At 48.5% G+C, this 22,650-nt stretch overlaps 2 protein-coding genes and 1 long non-coding RNA gene across 8 annotated transcripts in view; 1 reads left to right on the forward strand and 2 right to left on the reverse strand.

Moving 5' to 3' along the window:
• LOC125450139 (perforin-1-like) overlaps positions 1-4,540 on the reverse strand; it is a 28,360-nt gene extending 23,820 nt beyond the window's left edge. The window contains exons 1-2 of one of the 3 annotated variants that reach the window (XM_048526128.2): positions 4,128-4,540; positions 1,455-1,949 (exon numbers count right to left, since the gene is read on the reverse strand). The gene's annotated coding sequence lies outside the window, so the exon portion shown is untranslated. Of the gene's footprint in view, positions 1-1,454; positions 2,363-4,127 lie in introns of those variants that run through there. The other 2 variants (XM_048526131.2, XM_059643130.1) reach the window with 2 other exon arrangements.
• LOC125450140 (uncharacterized) overlaps positions 4,187-22,650 on the forward strand; it is a 54,780-nt gene continuing 36,316 nt past the window's right edge. The window contains exons 1-3 of one of the 2 annotated variants that reach the window (XR_007247019.1): positions 4,193-4,382; positions 6,417-6,580; positions 12,669-12,866. This is a non-coding gene — a long non-coding RNA (uncharacterized LOC125450140). Of the gene's footprint in view, positions 4,383-6,416; positions 6,581-12,668; positions 12,867-22,650 lie in introns of those variants that run through there. The other variant, XR_009443491.1, reaches the window with a different exon arrangement.
• LOC132207474 (perforin-1-like) overlaps positions 14,344-22,650 on the reverse strand; it is a 43,227-nt gene continuing 34,920 nt past the window's right edge. For all 3 annotated transcript variants that reach the window (XM_059643124.1, XM_059643123.1, XM_059643125.1), the window contains exon 2: positions 14,344-16,225. In XM_059643124.1, the coding sequence (XP_059499107.1) occupies positions 14,485-16,225 (1,741 nt within the window). In that variant the 3' untranslated portion in view covers positions 14,344-14,484. The remainder of the gene's footprint in view (positions 16,226-22,650) is intronic.

Here is a 22,650-nt window from a genome sequence, read left to right on the forward strand (position 1 = left end):
TTCTCAAAGTCTGGACAGCAACCAGGCCACTGAAAGGCACAGAGACACTTTCTCTTTAAAAGGGGTCCCTGATAGGGTGAAAGAGAGAGGATCATTTTTTCACACGTACCCACACACAAACACAGTCTCTCTCTACCCTTCCTTGCGCTTCCCTCTCTCCCCCTCTCTCTCATTCGCACCTTTCCTCTCACTCTCTCTCCAGCCCCGTATCTCTCTCTCTCTCTGACCGCAGTCTCTTACTCTTACCCAAAGTATCTCCTATTCTCTTTGCAATGTTTTTCTCTCTAGTTGACAATCTCTCTCGGTCTCTCTCTATCAACTCCCATTTCCTCTCTCTCTCTCTCTCGCCTCAGTCTCTCTGTTTCTCTCTGTCTCTATCCTCATACACACCCTCACCCCAACTCTCTCTTTCAAAAGGTTGCACTGTATAGTTTCACAATAACTGATCAAAATTCATTCTTCGATTCTGCATCAACGACACCACAGAGGATGGTGCAATGGAAAAAGGTTTTGTCTTCTGCACAGACGGAGATTGCAACACTGGGATGCCTTATATCTTTAAAAATCTACACAGGGGAGATATACAGTCACACAGCAATATCTGCTAAGTACATTACAATCTCAGGTCACAAACAAACATCCTCCTCTCCCACAAGGAACTCCTTAAACAAGCCCTCGATCACTAACCCCAACTTAAAGTGATGAGGCTCTCTCTTATTCCCCCGTACTCTTTGCCTCTGTTTCCCATTCCCACTCATCCATGCTGTCGCTCGTTCTGTCAGGAATACCTTGCAGTCAGGAAGAATGAGGCGGAGAGGAGGATGGAGAGAGAGGGAGGGCAGATAGAGTGGGAGGACAAAGATGTAGAGATGCAGTGAGAAGTAGGAGAGAAGGAGGGAGGGGGAATAGAGTAAAGGAGCGAGATACCAATAGATGGATAGAGACCAAAAGAGGGAAAGGGAGAGTGGGAGAGATAAACACTGACAGAGACAAAGAGAGGGAGGGATGAGGGTGGGAGACCAATTCAGGATGGAATGAGAGACATGAATGAGTTGGAGAGGGGGAGAGAGACAGAGAGAGAAAGAAGGTTGGGGTGACGCAATGAGGGGGACAATGCCAAAGGTAGCAACGTAGGGCAGGAGGATGTTGGTCTATCAGAGGTTTGTTGTCATCATCCTTCCCCCCCACCCTATCACCTCTTAATCTCACTCCTCTCACTCACACGCATTTCTCCCACCCCATCACCCCCTGTCTCACCGCTGTAATCTCTTTCTTCAACCCCATGACCTGTTTCTCCCACCCCACTTCCTGGTAACCCTTTCAAGGCGGCAGTGGAGGTGCAACACAGCCCAGGAGCCCGTAGCCAGTCTACTCCAACTGCTTTTACTTTTGTTTTTTTACACTGCTTCTTTTCAGCTTCCAATTATTCCACTTATTATCAAGATTCATCCTACCTTGTTTTCGAGGCTTCATTGGAAGGCTTCTCCTGGCCCAGTGACAAGATGGCTTCCAACAGCTCACAACGCCATCTCCCAGGGTGGTGGTCTCATTGCACAGAGGTAGTCTCTTGGCAAAGTAGTCACATCCCAACATGGCATTGTCCTGGTAAGGCAGTCTCCCCCTGGTGCGGCCACCTCTTAGCTTCTTCTCATTGCCCAGCAGGCAATCTTCACCTTCCAGGTATCCCATCGTTCCATAAGTCAGCTCTTCCTAAGCACAGGAACTGTTAACTGAATGGTGATGAACTTTGTCTTAACTTTAACTTTTCTTCATTATTACGTATGACTTCTATCATCAACGATGGTGCCGTGGTAGGGTGACTGAAAAAAGGTTTCCATTACTTTTCATGTATAATTGCACGACAGGATAAATTTCTGTTCTATTTTCTGAAACATCCCCTGGCCGTTTGGGAATTCTTGTTAAAGATTCTGCCTCCATATCCATATTCCCTGTGAGGACCAGATGGTATACAATGGCTCATGAGAGATATCTTGCCAACACCTTATACAGCAGGCACTTGTAAATACAGCACACAAGATATTACTTATATGGTCTGAATCCGATAAACAGAGCTGACAGATCCCTCAAGGCATGGATCACATCACTAAAGATGAGTGCAAGTGTTTCTGAAGAAGGTAATCTAAGATTATTAAGTGATTTCCATCGATTGGGTCAAGTGGCTGAAGTGGCAGATGGAGTTTAATAAATGCGAAAAATTGCATCACAAAAAAGAACATGAGAGTATAAAAGAGATAATGGGAACTGCAGATGCTGGAGATTCCAAGATAACAAAATGTGAGGCTGGATGAACACAGCAGGCCAAGCAGCATCTCAGGAGCACAAAAGCTGACGTTTCGGGCCTAGACCCTTCATCAGAGAGGGTCTAGGCCCGAAACGTCAGCTTTTGTGCTCCTGAGATGCTGCTTGGCCTGCTGTGTTCATCCAGCCTCACATTTTGTTATCTATGAGAGTATAAACTTCTGTTTCTATATTTCTAATCTCCACCTCAAACCTGTCACATTGCTCCCTCATCCCCTGCAACTTGCTACACTGCCTGACTCAGTCAACCGTCACCGGGCCAAGTCATCCCACAACGCCCCCAGCAACTGTCATCCCCTACCTGTCACCACCTTTACTACCACCCTCACCCTTATCTCTCACTCCTTGCCTGCCTTGTCCACTCATTCTCTCTCACCCGTTCTGTCCGACTGCATTGTTTGTGACATTTGCATCCCCACTTTACCCTTTTTCTCCCCTCTCACTCCCTACATCACCCACTATTCTATCGCCTCACCTGCATCTTTTTCCCCATAATCTTTCATCCCATCCTCTCACCCATTCCCACCCCCCCCCACTCACTTTCCTCCCCCGTCACCCTGGTTATACTCGGCCCCCATGCCACCATTCACCTGACCCCGTTCTCCTTTCTCCTACTCCTCAACCCCAATAACCTGTTTACCCTGTCCCCAATCCCTGCAAGACACCAACCCTCAGCTGTGCCCCCCCCCCCCAATCAGGTAACAATCGGCCTCTAAGACCCAGCCGCTGAACCAAGAGTGATCTGCCTGCCTCGAGGACCCCACCCCCAGTCAGTGATCCGCCTGCCTCTAGGACCCTGACCCCCAATCAATAAGCCGCCTGCCTCTAGGACCCTGCTCCCTGGACCAACAGTAAGCGCCTGCCTCTGGGACCCCGGGCCCCAGTCAGCGATCCGCCTGCCTCTGGGACCCCGGGCCCCAGTCAGCGATCCGCCTGCCTCTGGGACCCCGGGCCCCAGTCAGCGATCCGCCTGCCTCTGGGACCCCGGGCCCCAGTCAGCGATCCGCCTGCCTCTGGGACCCCGGGCCCCAGTCAGCGATCCGCCTGCCTCTGGGACCCCGGGCCCCAGTCAGCGATCCGCCTGCCTCTGGGACCCCGGGCCCCAGTCAGCGATCCGCCTGCCTCTGGGACCCCGGGCCCCAGTCAGCGATCCGCCTGCCTCTGGGACCCCGGGCCCCAGTCAGCGATCCGCCTGCCTCTGGGACCCCGGGCCCCAGTCAGCGATCCGCCTGCCTCTGGGACCCCGGGCCCCAGTCAGCGATCCGCCTGCCTCTGGGACCCCGGGCCCCAGTCAGCGATCCGCCTGCCTCTGGGACCCCGGGCCCCAGTCAGCGATCCGCCTGCCTCTGGGACCCCGGGCCCCAGTCAGCGATCCGCCTGCCTCTGGGACCCCGGGCCCCAGTCAGCGATCCGCCTGCCTCTGGGACCCCGGGCCCCAGTCAGCGATCCGCCTGCCTCTGGGACCCCGGGCCCCAGTCAGCGATCCGCCTGCCTCTGGGACCCCGGGCCCCAGTCAGCGATCCGCCTGCCTCTGGGACCCCGGGCCCCAGTCAGTGATCCGCCTGCCTCTGGGACCACGCAGCCCAGCTCGCCGGGGTCCAATGGGCGGGGCTATGAATGTACCCAGGCCCCTTTGCGCGCCGCACGAGGCCAACACGAAGTTCCGAGCGGCGTCGAACTTTCCAGAACTCTTCGCCTCGAACGGCCCGCTGCCATCCCTGATTCTACATCCAAAACAACAACAACCACCACACACACCCCACCACTCTGTGCCTCCCCGGTAGATAAAATAAAATATATCAACCCACCCTCCGGTTTGACGCGCCGAACTCCGGCTCTATCGTTGCGACGTCGGTTCGAGAGCGCGGGGTTTCCCAGGCAGCCCTGCCAGGGCTCGCGTTCTCGGCCGAGCTTCTGGAAGTTTCCCCGGGGCGGGTCTTGGCCAATCAGGTGTCGAGGTGGTTAACCGCCGCGTCCGCGCCGTCAGAGCTTCGTGAGAGGCGGCTGCCGCCGGTCACCGAGGGGGCGAGTAAATCTTTTTTATCCCCCCCCCACCGGAGGAGGTAAGGTCCCTATTATTCTGTTTTTAAATGAATTCCCCCCCCCAAAAAAAACACCGTGAGTCCAGTCTGTCCGATCCCGGCCGCTGCCCGCGGTCCAGGCGAGACGTTTCCTTCTTCAACGTTGGCCGCTCTTCTCCATTCCAGGGCTAACTGCCCCCTATCAGGCAGCACGATCCCCCCCCCCCCATCATCACCCACCAGTTCCTCATTTCCCATCACACGCAGGTGGGTAACTGATCGCTCTCCATCTTGCTTGCCCCCCCCCCAAACCACGGGTTTCTCACGGATCACTGTTTAACCGTGTCTTCCATCCCCCCCACCCACTCCGACACACACACACAGTCCGTGTCACCCCGGCCGGGGGCCCCGCCCTCACCCGTGTCACCCCGCCCACCCCAGCCGGGGGCCCCGCCCTCAGACCGTGTCACCCCGCCCACCCCAGCCGGGGGCCCCGCCCTCAGACGGTGTCACCCCGCCCTCAGACCGTGTCACCCCGCCCACCCCAGCCGGGGCGCCCCGCCCTCAGACCGTGTCACCCCGCCCACCCCACCCGGGGGCCCCGCCCTCAGACCGTGTCACCCCGCCCACCCCACCCGGGGGCCCCGCCCTCAGACCGTGTCACCCCGCCCACCCCAGCCGGGGCGCCCCGCCCTCACCCGTGTCACCCCGCCAACCCCAGCCGGGGCCTCCGCCCTCAGACAGTGTCACCCCGCCCACCCCAGCTGGGGGGCCCCGCCCTCAGACCGTGTCACCCCGCCCACCCCAGCCGTGTCACCCCGCCCACCCCAGCCGGGGGCCCCGCCCTCAGACCGTGTCACCCCGCCCACCCCAGCCGGGGGGCCCCGCCCTCAGACCGTGTCACCCCAGCCGGGGGCCCCGCCCTCAGTCGGTGTCACCCCGCCCACCCCAGCCGGGGGCCCCGCCCTCAGTCCGTGTCACCCCCCCCAACCTGGGGGTCTCACCCCCTTGCCCTCAGTCCGTGTCACCCTGACCTGGGGTCCTTGCCATGTCCGTGTCACCTCCCCCCTTCAACCTGGGGGTCTCGCCCTCAGTCCGTGTCACCTCCCCCCCCAACCTGGGTGTCTCGCCCTCAGTCCGTGTCACCCCCACCTCACCTGGGGGCCTTGGCCTCAGTCCGTGTCTCCCCCACCTGGGGGCCTCGCCCCTCGCCCTCAGTCCCTCTCCCCCTGCTGGTTTCTGGTTCTGGGGACAGCCTGCCTCATCATTTAGATCCAGATACTCTTTCTGATCCTCTTTGCGTCGATTAAGCATCCTCACTTGCTCCTGGCTTTTCCACTTTATCTTCAGGAGCATTTACTTGTCATGACAGGATCACGTCGATTGCTGCTTCGATAATGGGTGTCCTTAGATAAGGTGCATTTGGATTTTCAGACAGCTTTCAGTGAAGGAAGTGGTTCAGAAACAAAATGAGGGTCAGAAGGTTGGGGGGGATGTGGGTGTTCGTCCGCCCTTGTGAGGAGGATTGGCTGTTACAGACCAGACTAAACCCCTTAAAATACATGAAGTATCCAACCCAGACCCAAACTGTTCCTTATGTTAAAGGCAAGTGGCAGGCATTACGTTCAGCATGCAATTTGATTGGTGAAACTACTTGTCTTGAAGGTAAAACACATTTCATTCACAGTGTATTTGAAATACAACAAAGAACCAGGACTGGAATGTCTTAACTTCATTGGAAAAGTTAACAGAATTGCACATTTTTTAACTTGTAGGTTTGTGCTCCAGTATAGTAATATCCCATAAACACACCCTTGCTGGTGGAAAATTCAGTAAAATACATTGCCTTGCATGTAATTCTACCAGGAGGAAGCGAATCCCCAACTTTTAGCTGTAACAGAGAGAGGAAAAACAGCTTCCGCATCCAGCTTGAAGGCCCCATTGGCAACTGGTACTGAAAAACCAAACCTCAAAGTCCTGGTTGTGCAGGCGTTTGATTCTATCTCTCTCTCTCTCTCTCTCTCTCTCTCTCTCTCTCTTCCCCCCCCCCTTCCCCCCCCCCCCCACACCATTCAGGCTACATCTATTGTTCCAACTTTTCAACAAAAAACCCAAGGTGTCTCAGACTGTTTACTTTCTTGGATCTGAATAGCTTGCTGGACACCGCTTTCTCAACCTTCATACAAAGAAGAGGACAGAATATACCTCTTAAAGCTTACTATCGTGGAATATTTCTATTGGTGAGTATTCAGTTTCCTAGAAAAATACCCAATAGGCCTTTCTCTCCTCGTTGTCGTCTTGCAAGAGTATAGTATTGACACCCATATCACTCAAATCGATCGCCATCTTGAATGGCTTTGTGTAATTAGGAGCGACTAACACTATGATAGCGGTTATTCTAGCTTTCAGGCTGTCAAATGCATCTACTAGTCGATCTATGCTGATACTTTCTGCACTTCTTCAAGAAGTCAGACAGTATGGCAATCACTGCTAAATTTGATACAGACTTCAAGAAAAACCACTCAGTCCCAGGGATTATAGCACTTCCGTCATTGTTGATGGTATGAGAAACTTCCCAGTACCTGTCGTTTTCGCATCCCATGCGGCCAAGTATCCATGTCCAGTGATATGGCCCAGGAACATGATTTCTGCTTTGTCAAACTCGCTCTTAGCCAGCTTTATCAACAAGTCTGCCTCCTGAGGGCGATTGAACAATTCCAAAAAAATGCTGCAAATGTTCCTTTCATGTGTGACCTAAAAATCTCCAGGTTATCAGTGTACGCCACTCAATCGTGTAATCCTGAAATGACTTCATTGGTTAGTCTTTGAAATGTGGCTGATGTACTTTTCATGCTGAATGGTATGAGTTTAAATTGGTACAGTCCATTCACCATCACAAAAGCTGAAATTTCCTTCACTGTTTTGGATACAGGTGCCTGCTAGTATCCTCTGAGTAAGTCCAACCTTTAAATAAAAGTTGCTTGTCCACCTTTTCAGTGGTCTTCAAAACATGGAATCGGATTTTGTAAATCTTTTGATTTTGCGATAGACCATAAATAATTGCTGAATGCCGTCTGGTTTCGGCACCATTACTGTGGGTGAGCTTCAGTTGCTGCAGCTCTCTTCGATTCAGTTTCTTTTTGAACCTGTGCCAGTATTAGAGAGTCACATCTGTAAGGATGTTGCTTAAGTCGAACAGCATTTCCTGTATCTACATCCTGCAAATTAGATTAGTACTTCCCAGCTTATTCCCACATGTGTCTCCATGTGTAAGTAATAATGCTTTCAGGTCATTTTGCTTTTCCTCTGAAGGTAACTCAATTTACCTGAATTTTTAAGAATTTTCTCAATATCCAATTTAATTTGAGGAATGTCCCATTCAGAATCATGTGAACTTGTCCCTTCACGCTGTGTTGTAACAAGTAACACATTCTCATTTTGCTTTCCTTCCCTATCAAAATACCTTTGAGTGTGTTCTCATGACATTCTCAGTGAGATTTCTCCGTATCTGAGTTTCTTATTAAATAATTCACCTCAGTAGATTTCCTTTTGATTTGATAAGACCCACTAAAACTTGCTCTTCGAATGTTCACCTTCCGCTGAGAGCAGCACTAACATTGCACCTCTACTATCAAAATGACAAATTCTTGTCTGCTTCCTGCTTCATCACATGCTATGCTACTTTTAAAAGCAGTCTAGTTAACTCACCTGCCCCTAATGTTTGACACACAGTCCAAATATGTGGCCTGTGAGCTCTGACTCACCAAGTTCTCCTGAATCAATTTCAGTGGTTGTCTCACTTTATTCCCAAAAGCTAGTTCAAATGGACTGAATTTTGTTGATTCCTGAGGTACACCCTGTATTGCAAAAAGTACAATGGGATTCCTTTATCCCAGTCCTCTGGATAGCCTTGATTACAGCTCTCAACATCTTTAAAGTTTGATGCCACCATTCCAATGCTCACTGTGATACAGGATGGTATGCAGTGGATTGAGCTATCCTTAATTTCTTTGAACGGTTCTGATGTGAAATTTGATGCGTTATCTGATTGTATTTTGTGGGTAATCTGTATCTAGTGAAACATCTGAGTAATTCTTCTTCAAGCCTACATAATGGAATGACCTCTGGAAATCTAGTAGACGCATCTGTTACGGTCAAATTCTTGATCTCGAAAGGAATTAAGGGTTATGGGGAGAGTGCGGGTAAGTGGAGTTGAAATGCCCATCAGCTATGATTAAATGGCAGAGTGGACTCGATGGGCCGAATGGCCTTATTTCCACTCCTATGTCTTATGGTTAACAGATACTGATTCCCAATTTTGTTCTAGGTATAGGTCTTGCACAATCAATGAAGACTCTTGTAAAAGGTTTCTCAAATGTGGGAATGGTTATTGAAAGTTTTGGTTTTGTCACTGCCTGAGGTTTTCCACTTACCTGACACATATGACATGTCTGCTAAAAATCAACCTCGACCAACAAAAATGTTTTTTGTATTTTGGCTTGAGGTTTCTTTACTCCCAAGTGACCTCCAACTGGTAATTTATCTGCTATCTGCAACACCACCTTTCTAAACTCACTGGTGAAATAATTTGATTAATTTCTGCCTATTTCTCATCAGCCTGAATATGTGATGGTCTCCCTTTCCTCATCAAGGCATCTTTTTTAGGACAGTAACATTTTGGGAAAGTTCAGATTGCTGTTCTGTGTATGTTTTTAGAAACACCTGCTTTCATTATTAAAAATATCCAGTTTGTTTTCCACTTGTTCTTGTTTCTTTTCAAGCACTGGATTCTTTATTCATTCATGGGATGAGCGCAACGCTGGCCAGGCAGCACTTATTGCCCATCCTTAATTACTCAGAGCCCAGTTGAGTCAGCTACATTGCTGAGAGTTTGGAGTCACATGTGGGCCAGACCAGCTAAGGATGGCAGTTTCCTTCCCGAAAGGACACGAATGAGCCAGATGGGTTTTTCTGACAATTGATTCACAGTCATCATTAGGTTCTTAAATATTTATTAAATACAAGTTCCACCATTTGCCATAGCATGATTCAAACCCAAGTTCCCGGAATACTATCTAGGTCTCTGGATTAATAGTCGAGCAATAATACCACAAGGTTGTCACTTCCCGTGGATCAAACATGGTCTCTGATAATTCAGCTTCAACTTCCGTTATCTTTAGTGTTTACTTCCTCCTCTGTTTCTGCCTGTGGTTTTGTGACCTTGTTACCACACGGTCAGGAAAAATCTAAGGATATACTCCTCAGGTGCCTGATTTTCCAATGGCTTTTCAACCACATTAGGCATCACTGCCACCTGTGATCCAGCTATCTCATTACCGAAGATAAACTATTTCCAGAGCCAAGAATTTCTCTATTGCTCCTTTCTTCACTTTGCCGCTTTTCACCGAACTCTCCAACCTCACTTCATACAATGGAATGCTGCTGTTCTCACCATGAATTCCACATAGTACCATCCTTACTGGCAGTACTCCTTCCTGAATTATAAATCTCTACATCTCTCACTGTCAAAGATTAACTTGCTCCCATATCTGTTAAAATTTCAATTTCTTTACCTGCCCCCTCATGGCTTACATGAATAAACCTTACCCACGGAGGTAATTTCCTTAAAGAGATCTGGCACTTTGTTCTGCACTAACCTTTGACCAGGCTGTATATTCTTTTACAGTTTTTGAGACTCCACTGCACTTTGCCTTACCATTTTGATAAAACACACTTGATTTACCTGTTTTCTCACATACGCCTTCCTAGTGTTTCTTTTCAACCACCAACAGTGGGACTTCATGTGGCCTACTTTATTACAGAGAAAACACATGAGCTTTTTACACATCTGTTCCCTCCCACCCAGATGATTTTCCTTTATACTCTGTGATAACTTATCTTTACTATTTTTAATCTGATCTCATTTTTCCCTTACCACCTGAGGATTTTTCTTTTCCACAATTTCTATTCTTCACACAATAAAATTGATGTGGAAAGCCAGACTTTGATTTATGAACCAACCCATTAAAACCGGCCATGTCAGCTGCTAATCTTGCAGTTTTAACCCTCTGCTCTTCTACGTGAGTTCTCACTACTTGACTTCAGAAAGTCAATTTTTGAACTTGACAAAAATGATCTGTGTCAGAATGTCGTATGTTTGATCTATTTTCTGTGCCCTTGTCCACCTGCCCACATTACTTTGTTTGATTTACAATTGAAAGTTTAGCCATTGCCAAAGATTCTGATGGCATTCCTGGCTATTGTGAATGCTGTGTGATTGCCACAATTATCTTCCCTTCCCTCACAAGCACAAGCTTGTTGGCTAATTCCAAAGATTTTGCCTTGCTGTCTGTATCACTCCTGACATGACCTCTTCCACCCACCCCCGCCCCCGGAAACGTTCAGTGACTGTAAGAGCCCTTATTACATAAGGCACACATCCTATTTAAACCAACCAAATTCATCACCTGACAAGAGAACGCCATCACTAACCAGTCCCTGCCTTTTGAGTCTAACGATCCTGAACCCAACCTGGAATTAGAGATTTTGACCCAGACAAGAACCCACATTTGTTATGGGCCAGACCAACCAACCCTTCATCTGTATGAAGAATGCAGCCTGGACCCAATCTTTTTCTTATGGTAAAGGCAAGTGCCAGTCTTTGCGTGCAATTTGAATGGTCTGACTATTAGTCCTAAAGCAAAACGCACATTAATCATGCGCTATAGTTAAAATACAACAAAAGAAAGAACTGGAATGACTTCACTGTTGGCAAAGTTGATAGGATGGTACATTTTTTAACTTCTAAGTAGGAGCTGCACCAATATCGTAACATCCCATAAACACACCCTTGTCGTGGGCAAATTCAGTAAAATAGATTGTTTCGCATGCAATTCTACTAGCAGGAAGGGAACCACCAGCTTTAAGCTATAACAGAGAGAGGAGAAATAGATTCCACATCCAGCTTCAAGCTGTTGGCAGCAATTGGTACTGAAAAACCAAGCCTAAAAATCCTGTTTGTGTAAAAGCTTGACCCGACCAATTCAGACAGCTTCTGTTGTTTAAACCTTTCAAAAATAATCCCAAGACCTCTCTGTTAACCTTCTTGGCTCTGAGGAGACTGTTCGTCGCCACTCCCTTAACCATTCTTCATAAGGAAAGGACAAAACACATCTCTTCAAGCCATAGTATTGTTCCCAACAGGGGACAGAATGTGGGCAATATACGGGCCAATCTCAGCCTTATCCAGCCATGTGACTGGATGAGTGTTCAGACCCCAGCTGCTCACAATCCGTGACATGGACAGAGATTTGGGAAGTGTCCTGGTGATAATTCCAGGTTCACAGACATCCCAGAATCGGGTGGGAATGGGGATTGCGAGTGCTGGGGGGTGCTTTGGGAGTGAGTGAGCAAATGGTTAGAATATAAAATGGATAAGTATGACACTGTCAGATTTCATCAGACCAAAGAGGTGAAAAATACAGTGTTTTTCTTCAATATTGAAGTATGGCAACATTGAAAGGGGAGCTGGGTGTTCTAGTTAATGAGTCACTGAAAGCTGATGTGCAAGTACAGCAACTCATTAAGATGACCATTGGTGCGTTGGTGTCAATAAAGAGCAGGGATATCTCGTTCTGATGGTCTACAGCCTTGGTGAGACCATACTGGAGTGCTGTGCATGGATTTGGCCTCCGTTCCTGAGGAAGTACGGCCCTCCTACTGAGGGAGATTGATCAGGCTGAACTTGGGGCAGCAAAACTATCCCAGGTGGAGAGATTCGTGGGGATGGCTGGGATTGCATTCTCCAGTGTCTTGGATGCCGATCTGACTCGAATGGGAGAAAATGTTCGAAATGTTCAGTCTCTTCTTATGAAATGGTGTGACCTGCTTGCGGTCACTCTTCCACCCCCTCCACCTTCTCGGCCCTTTCCCCCCTACCATGTCCCCCTCTTCTCTGTCCCTTGACCTGCCCATCCATTGCCAATTTCTGCCTAACCCACTCTCACTCCTTCACCACCCCCCTTCAGCTGTCACTCCTTCCTCTTCCCCATCATTCTTTCACCCAACCCTCTTCACCCTCCATCTTGTCAAATTCTTCTCTTTCCCACTCCCTCTTCCGGACCCTTGCCCTCCCTATCCTGACAACTTGGCTTCACCTGTCACTCTTCTCCCCCTTTCTCTCACCACCTTTACCTGCTTTACCCCCTTATCTCCACTCCTCCCTGTCCACCTTGCCCATCCCCTACTTCAGTCCCCTTCTCGTATACTCTGTATTTTCACAGACCTCCCCATCTCTCTCTCTCTGTCCCCTCCCTATCTTTCCCTCAGGCGTTCATCTTTATTGAGGAGCTGTTCCTGTCCCTGAACTAAGCGGTTGTTCACGATGCTTTGGTGAGTACACAGACTCCAATTTATCTTCATTATGGGACATTGGCTGCATCATGCTGCCAGCATTTATTACCCCTCAATAAGGCAGTTTTTACATCCACCCGTATGGATTAAACAAGGATACAGGGCGGTATTCTGTCAGACCGTACACAACCCCTCCGGTGTGGATTAAACAGGGACGTGGGGTGGTATTCTGTCAGTGTGTACATGTCCCCGATTGTGGATTAAACACGGATCCGTGTCTGAGAGAGCAAGCGTGAAAGTGATTGTGTGTTTCTAGGTGAGCCTTCAGAGAGAGTCAGAAAAACAATGTGTGTGTGTCTGAGAGAGCAAAACAATGATTGTGCCTGTGTGTATGAGAGAGAAACAGACTGTCTCCCTCACTCTCCCAATGATTGTGTATGTGTGCGCATGTGTCTCGGAGTGAGCAAGCGAGACAATGATCATGTGTGTGTCTTAGTGTGAGCGAAATAATGATTGTGAGAGAGAGAAAGAGGGAGAGTGAATGAGACAATGGTTGTGTGTGAGTGTGAGAGAGAGACAGACACACGGAGTATAAGTGAGAAAATGACAGAGAGAAGTGAGATAGACTTTGATTGTGTGAGAGAGACAGAAGGAGAGTGAGCAAGACAATGATTGACCATAAGACGTTTGTATTTATGCATGAGGGACAGTGAGAATGAGTGAGACAATAATTGTCTCGTTCTCTCTCTCGCTCTATCTCTCTTCCCCCCCCCCCCCCCCCCCCCCCCGGCAATGATTGTGACACAGAGAGGGTGAAGTTGACTCCTGGGAAGATAACAGAGATACAGTTCCCATAGGATTGCAGGGCATAGAAGAGATGACACAAGAAGGGACGGTGCAGTTGCCCGTGACCAAGCAAAGCAGCGGTGGGGGGTCATTGGTCTGAGTGTGTACTCCGGGCTGTAAGGCAAAACCCCCAGGTGACAATCAAGAACGTTGTTGTAGGTCACTCCGCCATATTAGAGGTGGCAGACCTTTCTATGTGTGGGTGTGAATGAAAGATTTTCTCTCTGCCCCTGTCAGGGATGTCTTTGAAAGAGCAATTCTCTTTGAGAAGGAATGAGTTGAGAATTGGTGCCTTATCATAGTCAGCCAGTTAAAACCAGGTCAGGCAGTGCTGTGTGAGCTGGTGGAATAAGGAACATGTAAAGCTTTTGCTTCATGTGTGACCTTCCCCTTGTGACAGTAGGCTCTGAATGAGCTGTCAATGACTGCCCCCTGCTGTTCAGTCTCCCTGCGTCCATCAGTCACCCAGTGTGGAGCTGTCAGGCAGCTTCTCCACCTTCCCCCGACAGAGGGAAACCTTGACACAGTCTTTCAAGGTCGGGGGTGGCGATTAGCGATCAGGCTACACAATCCCAATGGACCCGAATCGCTTCCCATTGTCTTTCATTAAACACAATCCCAATAGACCTGAGACTCTTCCCATTCACTCAGTCTTCACAGTTCCAACGTACAACCTCACACCATGCAACAAACTCACTGACCAAGTGCACCCAGAAAGACTGACATGTGAAACAGGCTAAATGCCAAAGAGTTGAATTTATTGAAAAAATGTAAAATTATAAAAATGCATACAGAAACGAGCATGGTCTTTATAGTTGTCACTTCACATCATAGCACTGCTTGCGTGCTTGGACAAAGCTTCAAGGCATTTCATTTTGATGGCACAAAGCCCTCCCATACTAAATGATGCCGCTATGATATTGCCATGACAGTATCTGAGCAAGGATTAGGGGAAGTAGACCACTGGGAATATTGGTTCAGAGCGATTGAGCATGACTGTGTTGAGGTGGAGGGTGTGGTTGGTGGTGCCCACATAAGAGGTGAAGGCCATGCTGCCAGGGAGGGCCACATAGGCCTGGCAGGTGGCACCACCCAGGTGGGGGCCACAGGTGAAGGTGTAATCATAGGTCACCTTGCCATACTGGAGGTAGCAGACCTTCCTGTGGGTGCCGGAGGTCAGACTGACCTCACATTTCCCCAGGAGATCGTCGCTTTTGATGGTATCCTGGTCCCAAACCTTGATGGTCAGCATGTGCCCACTACTGGCCTTGACCTCACCCAGGTCCAACTTGGTATTCCACGAGGGATTGTTGTTGTTCGAGATCACATTGGTCCTGGCCTCCTGTCGGCCATATCTGACCACCACGTAGCCATCAGTGGCCGTGAAAACGTCGCCCCAGAGGTCACGGCCCTCCTTGACAGTCACCACCAGATGGCCCAGCCCCTTCTCCTTGGGGCAACAATTCCGGTCCACATGATTATTCTCACGGCACGCGCAGTTACAGCGTTGGTGGGGGTTGCGGTAGGATCCATGGGGGCATGGAGCACGCACCTTGCATTGCTTGGAGAGGGCATTGAGCATGATGTAGTCGCTGATGTAGCGCTGCAGGGTCTTTTGCTTGGGGTCACTCATGGAAAACAGGTGGTGAAGAGGCACCAGGTCATAGCGAACTGTGCCGGGGTTAGAGGTCAGACTGTTCATCCAGTGGGAGAAGGCTGAACTGTCCCCGGAGAAGAAAAGGTCAGCCCCCTGCTCAACCTTGCCCCCCGTCACCTCCGTTTCCCGATCATTGAAGGCCTGGTAGACCGTGTCACTGTGCTGTATAGCACGTGCCATTTTCTTGCATTTCTTCTTTCTCACTGAGACACCTGCCCTCAGCTGCGCAGTGAAACTGGCCTCCATTGACAGGCAGTCTTTCACCTCCTCAATGGTGTAGCCCTTGGATGCCACCTCACATGTCCGAATAGCCGTTACATCCTTAAAGTGCCCACCAAGCTCCACTGACATGAGGTAATGAGTGCCGTAGGTGGCCACCAGCTTCCTGTACTGGTCCTTCTTGCCATTGGGAGGGAGGCTGGAGAGGGAGCGGGCAAACTCAGGTGCCAGGAGGGGCTTGTCCTTCACCCGATACTGATAGTAGCGGCACTGGAACTGGTGATTGGTGAAACTGTAGCGGTCGTTTTTGGAGCGGGAGGTGCCAAAACTCACCAGCTTGGACTTGGAACCGGCCAGCACCAGTTTGGCTCCTTTGAGATGCAGGCCCACCTGCCAGTCATTGGTGATGTCAGAGGTGGCTGACTGTGCCAGCTTATCAGCCGAGCGGTAGAGTTGGCTGGAGATTGAGCGCCGGCAGGAGCTCAGGGTGCGCCAGTCCACCAGTGAGATAGGCAACCGCTGGCGCACATTACCAAGATGCTCATTGTGGCAGAGGATGCAGCTCCCATTGGCGAATTGCCAGGTGTTCATGTCAATCACAAAGGCGCCCTTGGGCTCAAGGGTCACCACGTCGTAGCCCAAACCCGCCAACTGGGCCCCTGGCACAAAGTTGGCATTGCGGCACTCACTGGCAAGCCCGGTTGTACAGGCACTCAGGGCACCCTGGAAGAAGAGACAGAGAAAGAGGAAACAGCTTGGCTTCAAATGCACAGCTGTCATCTTGTCACCGGTTGTGCCTCCAACAGCCGATCTGCAAGAGGAAAAAGTAGAAGTTACACTGACAGGCTGTCACTGCCAAGGATCTCCATCAAAGTACCAATTCTCAGCTGAACTTGAAGTGCCGCTAGAGTTTTCTGCTCGGCAGGAGTTATTGGCACAGCTGCAAGCACGATGTGACAGATTTAGACAGATTAACTCTTATGTTGAAGATTTGCTGAATTTGACAAGTCAATGAGCTCTTAAAATCATTATGGCATCTGAAGTGGGTGTTGGATGTCCGTTTGCCTAATTCAAAACGTTTGAACCCTGATGAAAGCAGTATGCAATCTGAAGTGAGCTTCACTATTTCATTTGCCGAATTTGACCGATTTATCAGCTTTTAAGAGCATCATGATGTTTTAACAGAGCATTGAACCCCTGTTTGCTTAATTTGGCAGATTTATAAGCTTTAAGAGCAACATGTGATCTTAACTAGGTTTTGAATGGTTGCCTGCTTCATTTAACAGAATTATAAGCTGTTGAGAGTAGTATACTATTTTAAGTTGGTGCTGGAGGTTCCTTAACGTGCAAGATTTCAATGCTATTGAGGCTAGTGTATTGTCTTCCATGAAACAGCCAAGGTTAATTTTCTTAATGTGTCAGATCGACAGTAGTGTCATGGTCATCATTATATTCCTAATTCTAGATTCTTTACTGAATTCAAATTCCATTATCTACCATTGGGAATTCGAATGTACATTGTATAAGTCGTGCCTGGTTTGCCTTACCAAATTGCAATGCTTCCCACTTATCTAAATTAAACTCTATCTGCCACTCCTCAGCCCACTCTGAGGTGACCTTCTTGGCTGCCCACTGCACCACCAATCTTGGTGCCATCTGTGAACTTACATACCACACCTCCTATATTCACATCCAAATCATTTCTATAAATGATGAAAAGCTGTGGATCCAACCTCGATCCTTGTGGCATGCCGCTGGGCTCAGGACACCCGGCTAAGCAACAACATTCTACTCTTTTAGATTAAAGGCATGACCAAAACAATCCCTCGCAGGTTGTGGGATACACAAGGGGCCAGGGGAAACTGGGGGCATGATCTGTTCACTTGCGCCAAACATCAACAGATCCCAGGCCAAGCTGTAAATCCTGTATTTTTACAACAGGCCTCAGACTGCCATCATTTGCAAGTAATTCCTCCCCAGTCTGGAGGCGGGCGGTCTCACAGTCACCTGGGGTATTCTCCTGGGAGGCCACCTCTGAATATTCAGTTTTCGTATGTCCTTTCCTCCCCGTGGATGCTTTCCACCCACCCAGCTGGCGTCTGTAACTGAGGTAACTCCCTCCTGTGGAGGCTGAGTGTGGGTGGGTTGGTGGTCATAAGGGAAGACCAAACACTACAGCACCATGCTGGAACTCCCTTCCCTGAGCTGGTGGGGGTGAAGGAGCTCAGGTGGAACAAAGGGCAGGACAATCAATGAAATGTCCCTCGGAGAAATTACATCTGGAGGGCCAACAGGCCTTCAACGTCTCACTGAAAGGAAGGCCATTCTCCAGGGCAAGGTCTTCAGGAAGATCACCGCCAACTGTATATGTTTGGTGCAGCCACCATGGTGCAGTGGGTGCTACACTTGCCTCAATGGTCATGTTGGGGTGAATGTAACATTTCAGCCTGAGCTGTTCTGTGAGATAAGGGTGACGCAACCACCCCGGAGTAGGGCTGTAGTGGGGGCTGAATGCAGAGGATGTAACCACGCACCCCTACGTAGGAACGACTGGATCCCACCCTGGATGTTCTTTTAGAGCACTCTGTAACTTTGCAATCACCTTCACGTTTCCCCCACCTCCACCCCAAAACCAGTTTCACTACCCTCTACCATCTCTCAAATCACAGAGAAAGAACTGGTACATGTCTTACTCAGCCTTGCCAGCCAGCCCTGTATCTTAGATTGCCATGTCCTGAACATCACTTTACCAAAAGCCCAGATGCAAGTTACTGGCAAATCATGTAGGCCACAGACTGGAAGTAGTAATGGGGAGAGGACCCAAGCTCCTTACAGTTTCAGATCCCAGGCTTCAAAATACAGCCAGTCGCAAATAAATGTTCCCGCCTCAAGCAGTTCTGTGTCTGGGCCTGAATCCTCCACCCCCCAACTGAAGAAGAAGCCCAGACTCAAGTAACAAGCTTCTCTGGTTGCAAATGGAATAGAAAAGACCAGACGTCAGGAACCAATGCTCCAAGGCACTGGCTGCGTTGACATATAGGCCATCAGATTTTTTGTAGGAAGCACCAGCCAATCCCAGTTGCAAGTGCCTTTAGGCCACGACCAGCTCCAACTGCTTTCAGTTGCAATGGGTGTTACCACTTCAGCCTCCAAGATCCCATGACAGTAGGAGTAGAGTGCAGACACCTGACAGACTACCCTCCGCAGGGAAAACAACCTTCTGCCACCATACGATGTCTCCTACCTTCAACCCAATTTTGTATCCAGTTGGCCACCTTCTGGATCCCATGTGATCTAGCCTTGCTAACCAACATACCGTACGGAACTTTCTTGAATGCTTTACTGAAGTCGGTATAGACAATGTCTGCTGCTCTGCCTTCATCAATATTCTTTGTCATCTCTTCAAAAAAACTCCATCAAGTTAGTGAGACCCAACCAACTCCCAGTCTGCTAGCACCACATCCATGGCTGTTGATGATACATGTATTTCCGCAAGGGGCCCAGCAATCTCTTCCTTGGCTTCTCGTGGTGTTGTGAGGTACACTTGATCAAGTCCCAGGGATTTATCTACCTTTCTGCATTGTAAGGCCTCCCGCAGTTCCTCTTCTGTAATATGAACTCTTTTCAGGCCATAACTATGTATTTCCTTAAATTCTCTGGCTTCTGTGTTCTTCTCCATAGTACATACCAGTTCCAAATACTCGTTTAGCATCTCACCCATCTCTTGTGTTTCACACACAGACAACTATGTTGATCCTTAAAGGGCCCCATTCTGTCCCTAGTTATTCTTCTGTCGTTAATGTATTTAGAAAATCTCTTTGGATTCTGCTTAACCCTGTTTTCCAAAACTATCTCCGGTCCCCCTTTTGCCCTCCTGATTTCCCTCTTAACTATATTCCCACTGCCCTTATACTTGAGAGATTCGCTTGATCTCAGCTGTCTAAATCTGACCTATGCTGCCACCTTTCTCTTGACCAAAACCTCAATTTCTCTTGTCATCCAGCATTCCCTGCACCTACCAGCCTTACCCTTCATAGTCACAGGAACATGTTGTTTCCAGAGTATCATTATTTCATTTTTTAAAGGCCTCCTGCTTATCAACCATCACTTTACAAGCAAATAGCCTGCCTCAGTCAACTTTGAAAGTTTCTGTCTGATAACCATTAAAATTCACCTTTTCCAGTCTAGTCTAGAATGTGAACTTTTTGATCAGTTCTGTCCTTTTCTGTACCTATTTTAAAAGTAATAGGGTTATAATCACATACCCAGAAGTGCTGCCCAGCGTGCTCTGCATTATTTGAATTCATTTACATTTAATTAGCTCCATTGTTACATGCACTGACGAGTACTGAGAACAGTTTATAAGTTGTCACCTTATAGAACGTCAAGTATTGCTCCATCTCTAGTAGGTACATCCAAATGTCAAACAAGAAAGCTTTCTTGTATACACTTAAAAATTCCTCCTCCCTTAAAACTATGACAGTCCCAGTCCGTGTCTGTAAAGCAAAAATCTCCTGTTGCAATGCTATTCTTACAGATAGCTGATATTGCCTTACACATTTGCTTCTGAATTTTCTGCTGACCACTGGGGAGCTTATAATACAATCCCAACAAGGTGATCATTCTTTTCCACTCCACAGTTCCACCCATAAACCTCACTGGATGATCTCCCAGGAATGCCGTCCCTAAAACAGCCATAATGTTATCACTAACCAGAAACTTCTCTCCCCCTCCTCTCTTGCCCCTCTTTCCATCCTTCCTTTAAAATCTATACCCTGGAACATTAAGCTACCAGTCCTGTCCATCCCTGATCCACATTTCTGTAACTGCTATAATATCCCAGTCCTATGTTTCCAACCATGCCCTGAGTTCATCTGCCTTACCTGTCAGGCTTCTTGCATTGAAGTTTAATTTATTGGTCCTTTCTCATTCTCTGCCAAGCTCTCGTCTGCTTTCACTTTTTCACTCTCTCCCCTTATATACTGCACCTCCTTTTCTCTTCCCTAATAATCACTTTGATTCCTATAACACCCCACCAAAGCTCGCGCACACACACACACACACACACCTTGCTAGTTTAAAGCCGCCTGAGTAGCCCTAGAAAATCTCTCCACAATGATATTGGCCCTGTTCCAATTCAGTTGCAACCCATCCCTATTATACAGGTCATTTCTACTCCTTAGGTGATCCCAATAATCCAAGTATATGTATCCTTGGCTTCTGCATCAGTTTCTATGGCTAACATGCATTCATGTGCTCCATCCTACTATTCCAACTGTCAATAGGATGTGGCACCGGTAATAATCTAGATATTACAACCCCCGAGGATTTACATGTTAACCTGCTGCCTAATTTCCTATATTCTCCCAACAGAACCTCATCCTTTTCCTTTGCTATGTTCCTGGTACCAGTGTGCAAAACAACCAGCTGCTGGTCACTCCCACTCTTCAAAATATTCTGCACCCTCTCTATTACTTCCTTGACCCTGGCACCAAGGAGGCAACACACCATCCTGTTGTCTCGCTGCAAGCCGCAGAAGTGTAGATCCAGACTTGAAAGTCCCCTTTTACCATTGATCGCTTGGATCCCGATAGACCCGTCATTACAGTAGAGCCAGTCACAGTACCAGAAACGTGGCAGTCTTACACTCCCCTGAGAGGCCATTCCCTCCTACATTATCCAAGATGGCATAACTGTTTGAAACGGATATAGCCATAGTTGTATAAACCATCCTAAATCCTGCGATCAGATTCCAGTCTGTAACTCACTCCTAGATGTCTGTTATACATATGAACCATTCTGACCCCCCCCCCCCCCCCCCCCCTCCACCCCACCTAATTAGATTCCAGTCTGTTTATTCTACATAAAAACCACCCAAACCCCTCAATAACATTCAAATCTGTTACTCACTCCCGGCTATCTGATTCTATATTTCAACCACCCCAAGGTTAGGCAATGGCTTGGTGGTAATATCACCAGACTATTAATCCAGAAACCCAGCTAATGCACTGGGGACCGGGGTTTGAATCCCACCGCAGCAGGTGGTGGAATTTGAAGTCAGTAACAGAAACAAAAGTCTGGAATTAAGACTCGACTGAACACCATGAAATCATTGTTTATTGTCGGAAAAACCCATCTATTTCACTAATGGCCTTCAGGGGAAGGAAAATCTGTCACCATCACCTGGTCTGGCCTACATGTGACTCCAGACCCACAGCAAAGTGGTTGACTCTTAATTGCACTCTGAAATGGCCTAACAAGCCACTTAGTTATCCCAATCACTGCAAAGTCTCAAAAGAAGTAAATCTAGACAGATCTCCTGGCATCAACCTAGGCACTGGAATAGACAATAACAGTAACATCCCTGTTAATCCTAATAAGTCCTCCTCACTAACATATGGGGGCTGGTGCCAAAATTGGGAGAACTGTCTCACAGACTCGTCAAGCAACAGCCTGCCATAGTCATAGTCATACCTTACAGACAATGTCCCAGACACCACCATCACCATCCCTGGATGTGAGCTATCCCACTGGCAGAGGGGGCGGCACAGTGGAATATAGTCGAGAGGGAGTTACTCAGAAAGATCTCAACATTTTCTCCGGATCCTATGAAGTCTCATGGCTTCAGGTTAAACGTGGGCAAGGAAATCTGCTGATGACCACATACTGTCCTCCCTCAGGCAATGCATCAGTACTCCTCCACAGAAGCGTTGGTGGTAAGGGCACAAATTTGCTCTGGGTGGGGGATTTCAACATCCACTAACTAGAGTGGCTTAGCAGCAGTACTACTGATCAAGCTGGTCGGCTCCGAAAGGACATAGCTGCTAGATTGGGTCGGCGGTAGGTGGTGAGGGAGCCAACAAGAGGGAAAAATATACCTTGAGTTCAGACTTCCCAATGTGCCAGCTGCTGTTGTATCTGTCCCAAACAGGATTGGTGAGTGCGACCATTGCACAATTCTTGTGGAAATGAAGTCCAGCCTTCACATTGAGAGCAACTTCCATCCATGGATGTGAGTTAGCTGGCTGAGCTGGAAGGTTCGTTTTCAGACATTTCGTCACCATTCTAGGTAACGTCATCAGTGAGCCTCCGACAAAGCGCTGGTGTTATGTCCCGCTTTCTATTTATCTGGTTAGGTTTCCTTGGGTTGGTGATGTCATTTCCTGTTCTTTTTCTCAGGGGATGGTAGATTGACTCCAAATCGATGTGTTTGTTGGAGGAGTTCCAGTTGGAATG

This window comes from Stegostoma tigrinum, chromosome 48 (assembly GCF_030684315.1).
Source record: "Stegostoma tigrinum isolate sSteTig4 chromosome 48, sSteTig4.hap1, whole genome shotgun sequence".
NCBI lineage: Eukaryota > Metazoa > Chordata > Chondrichthyes > Orectolobiformes > Stegostomatidae > Stegostoma > Stegostoma tigrinum.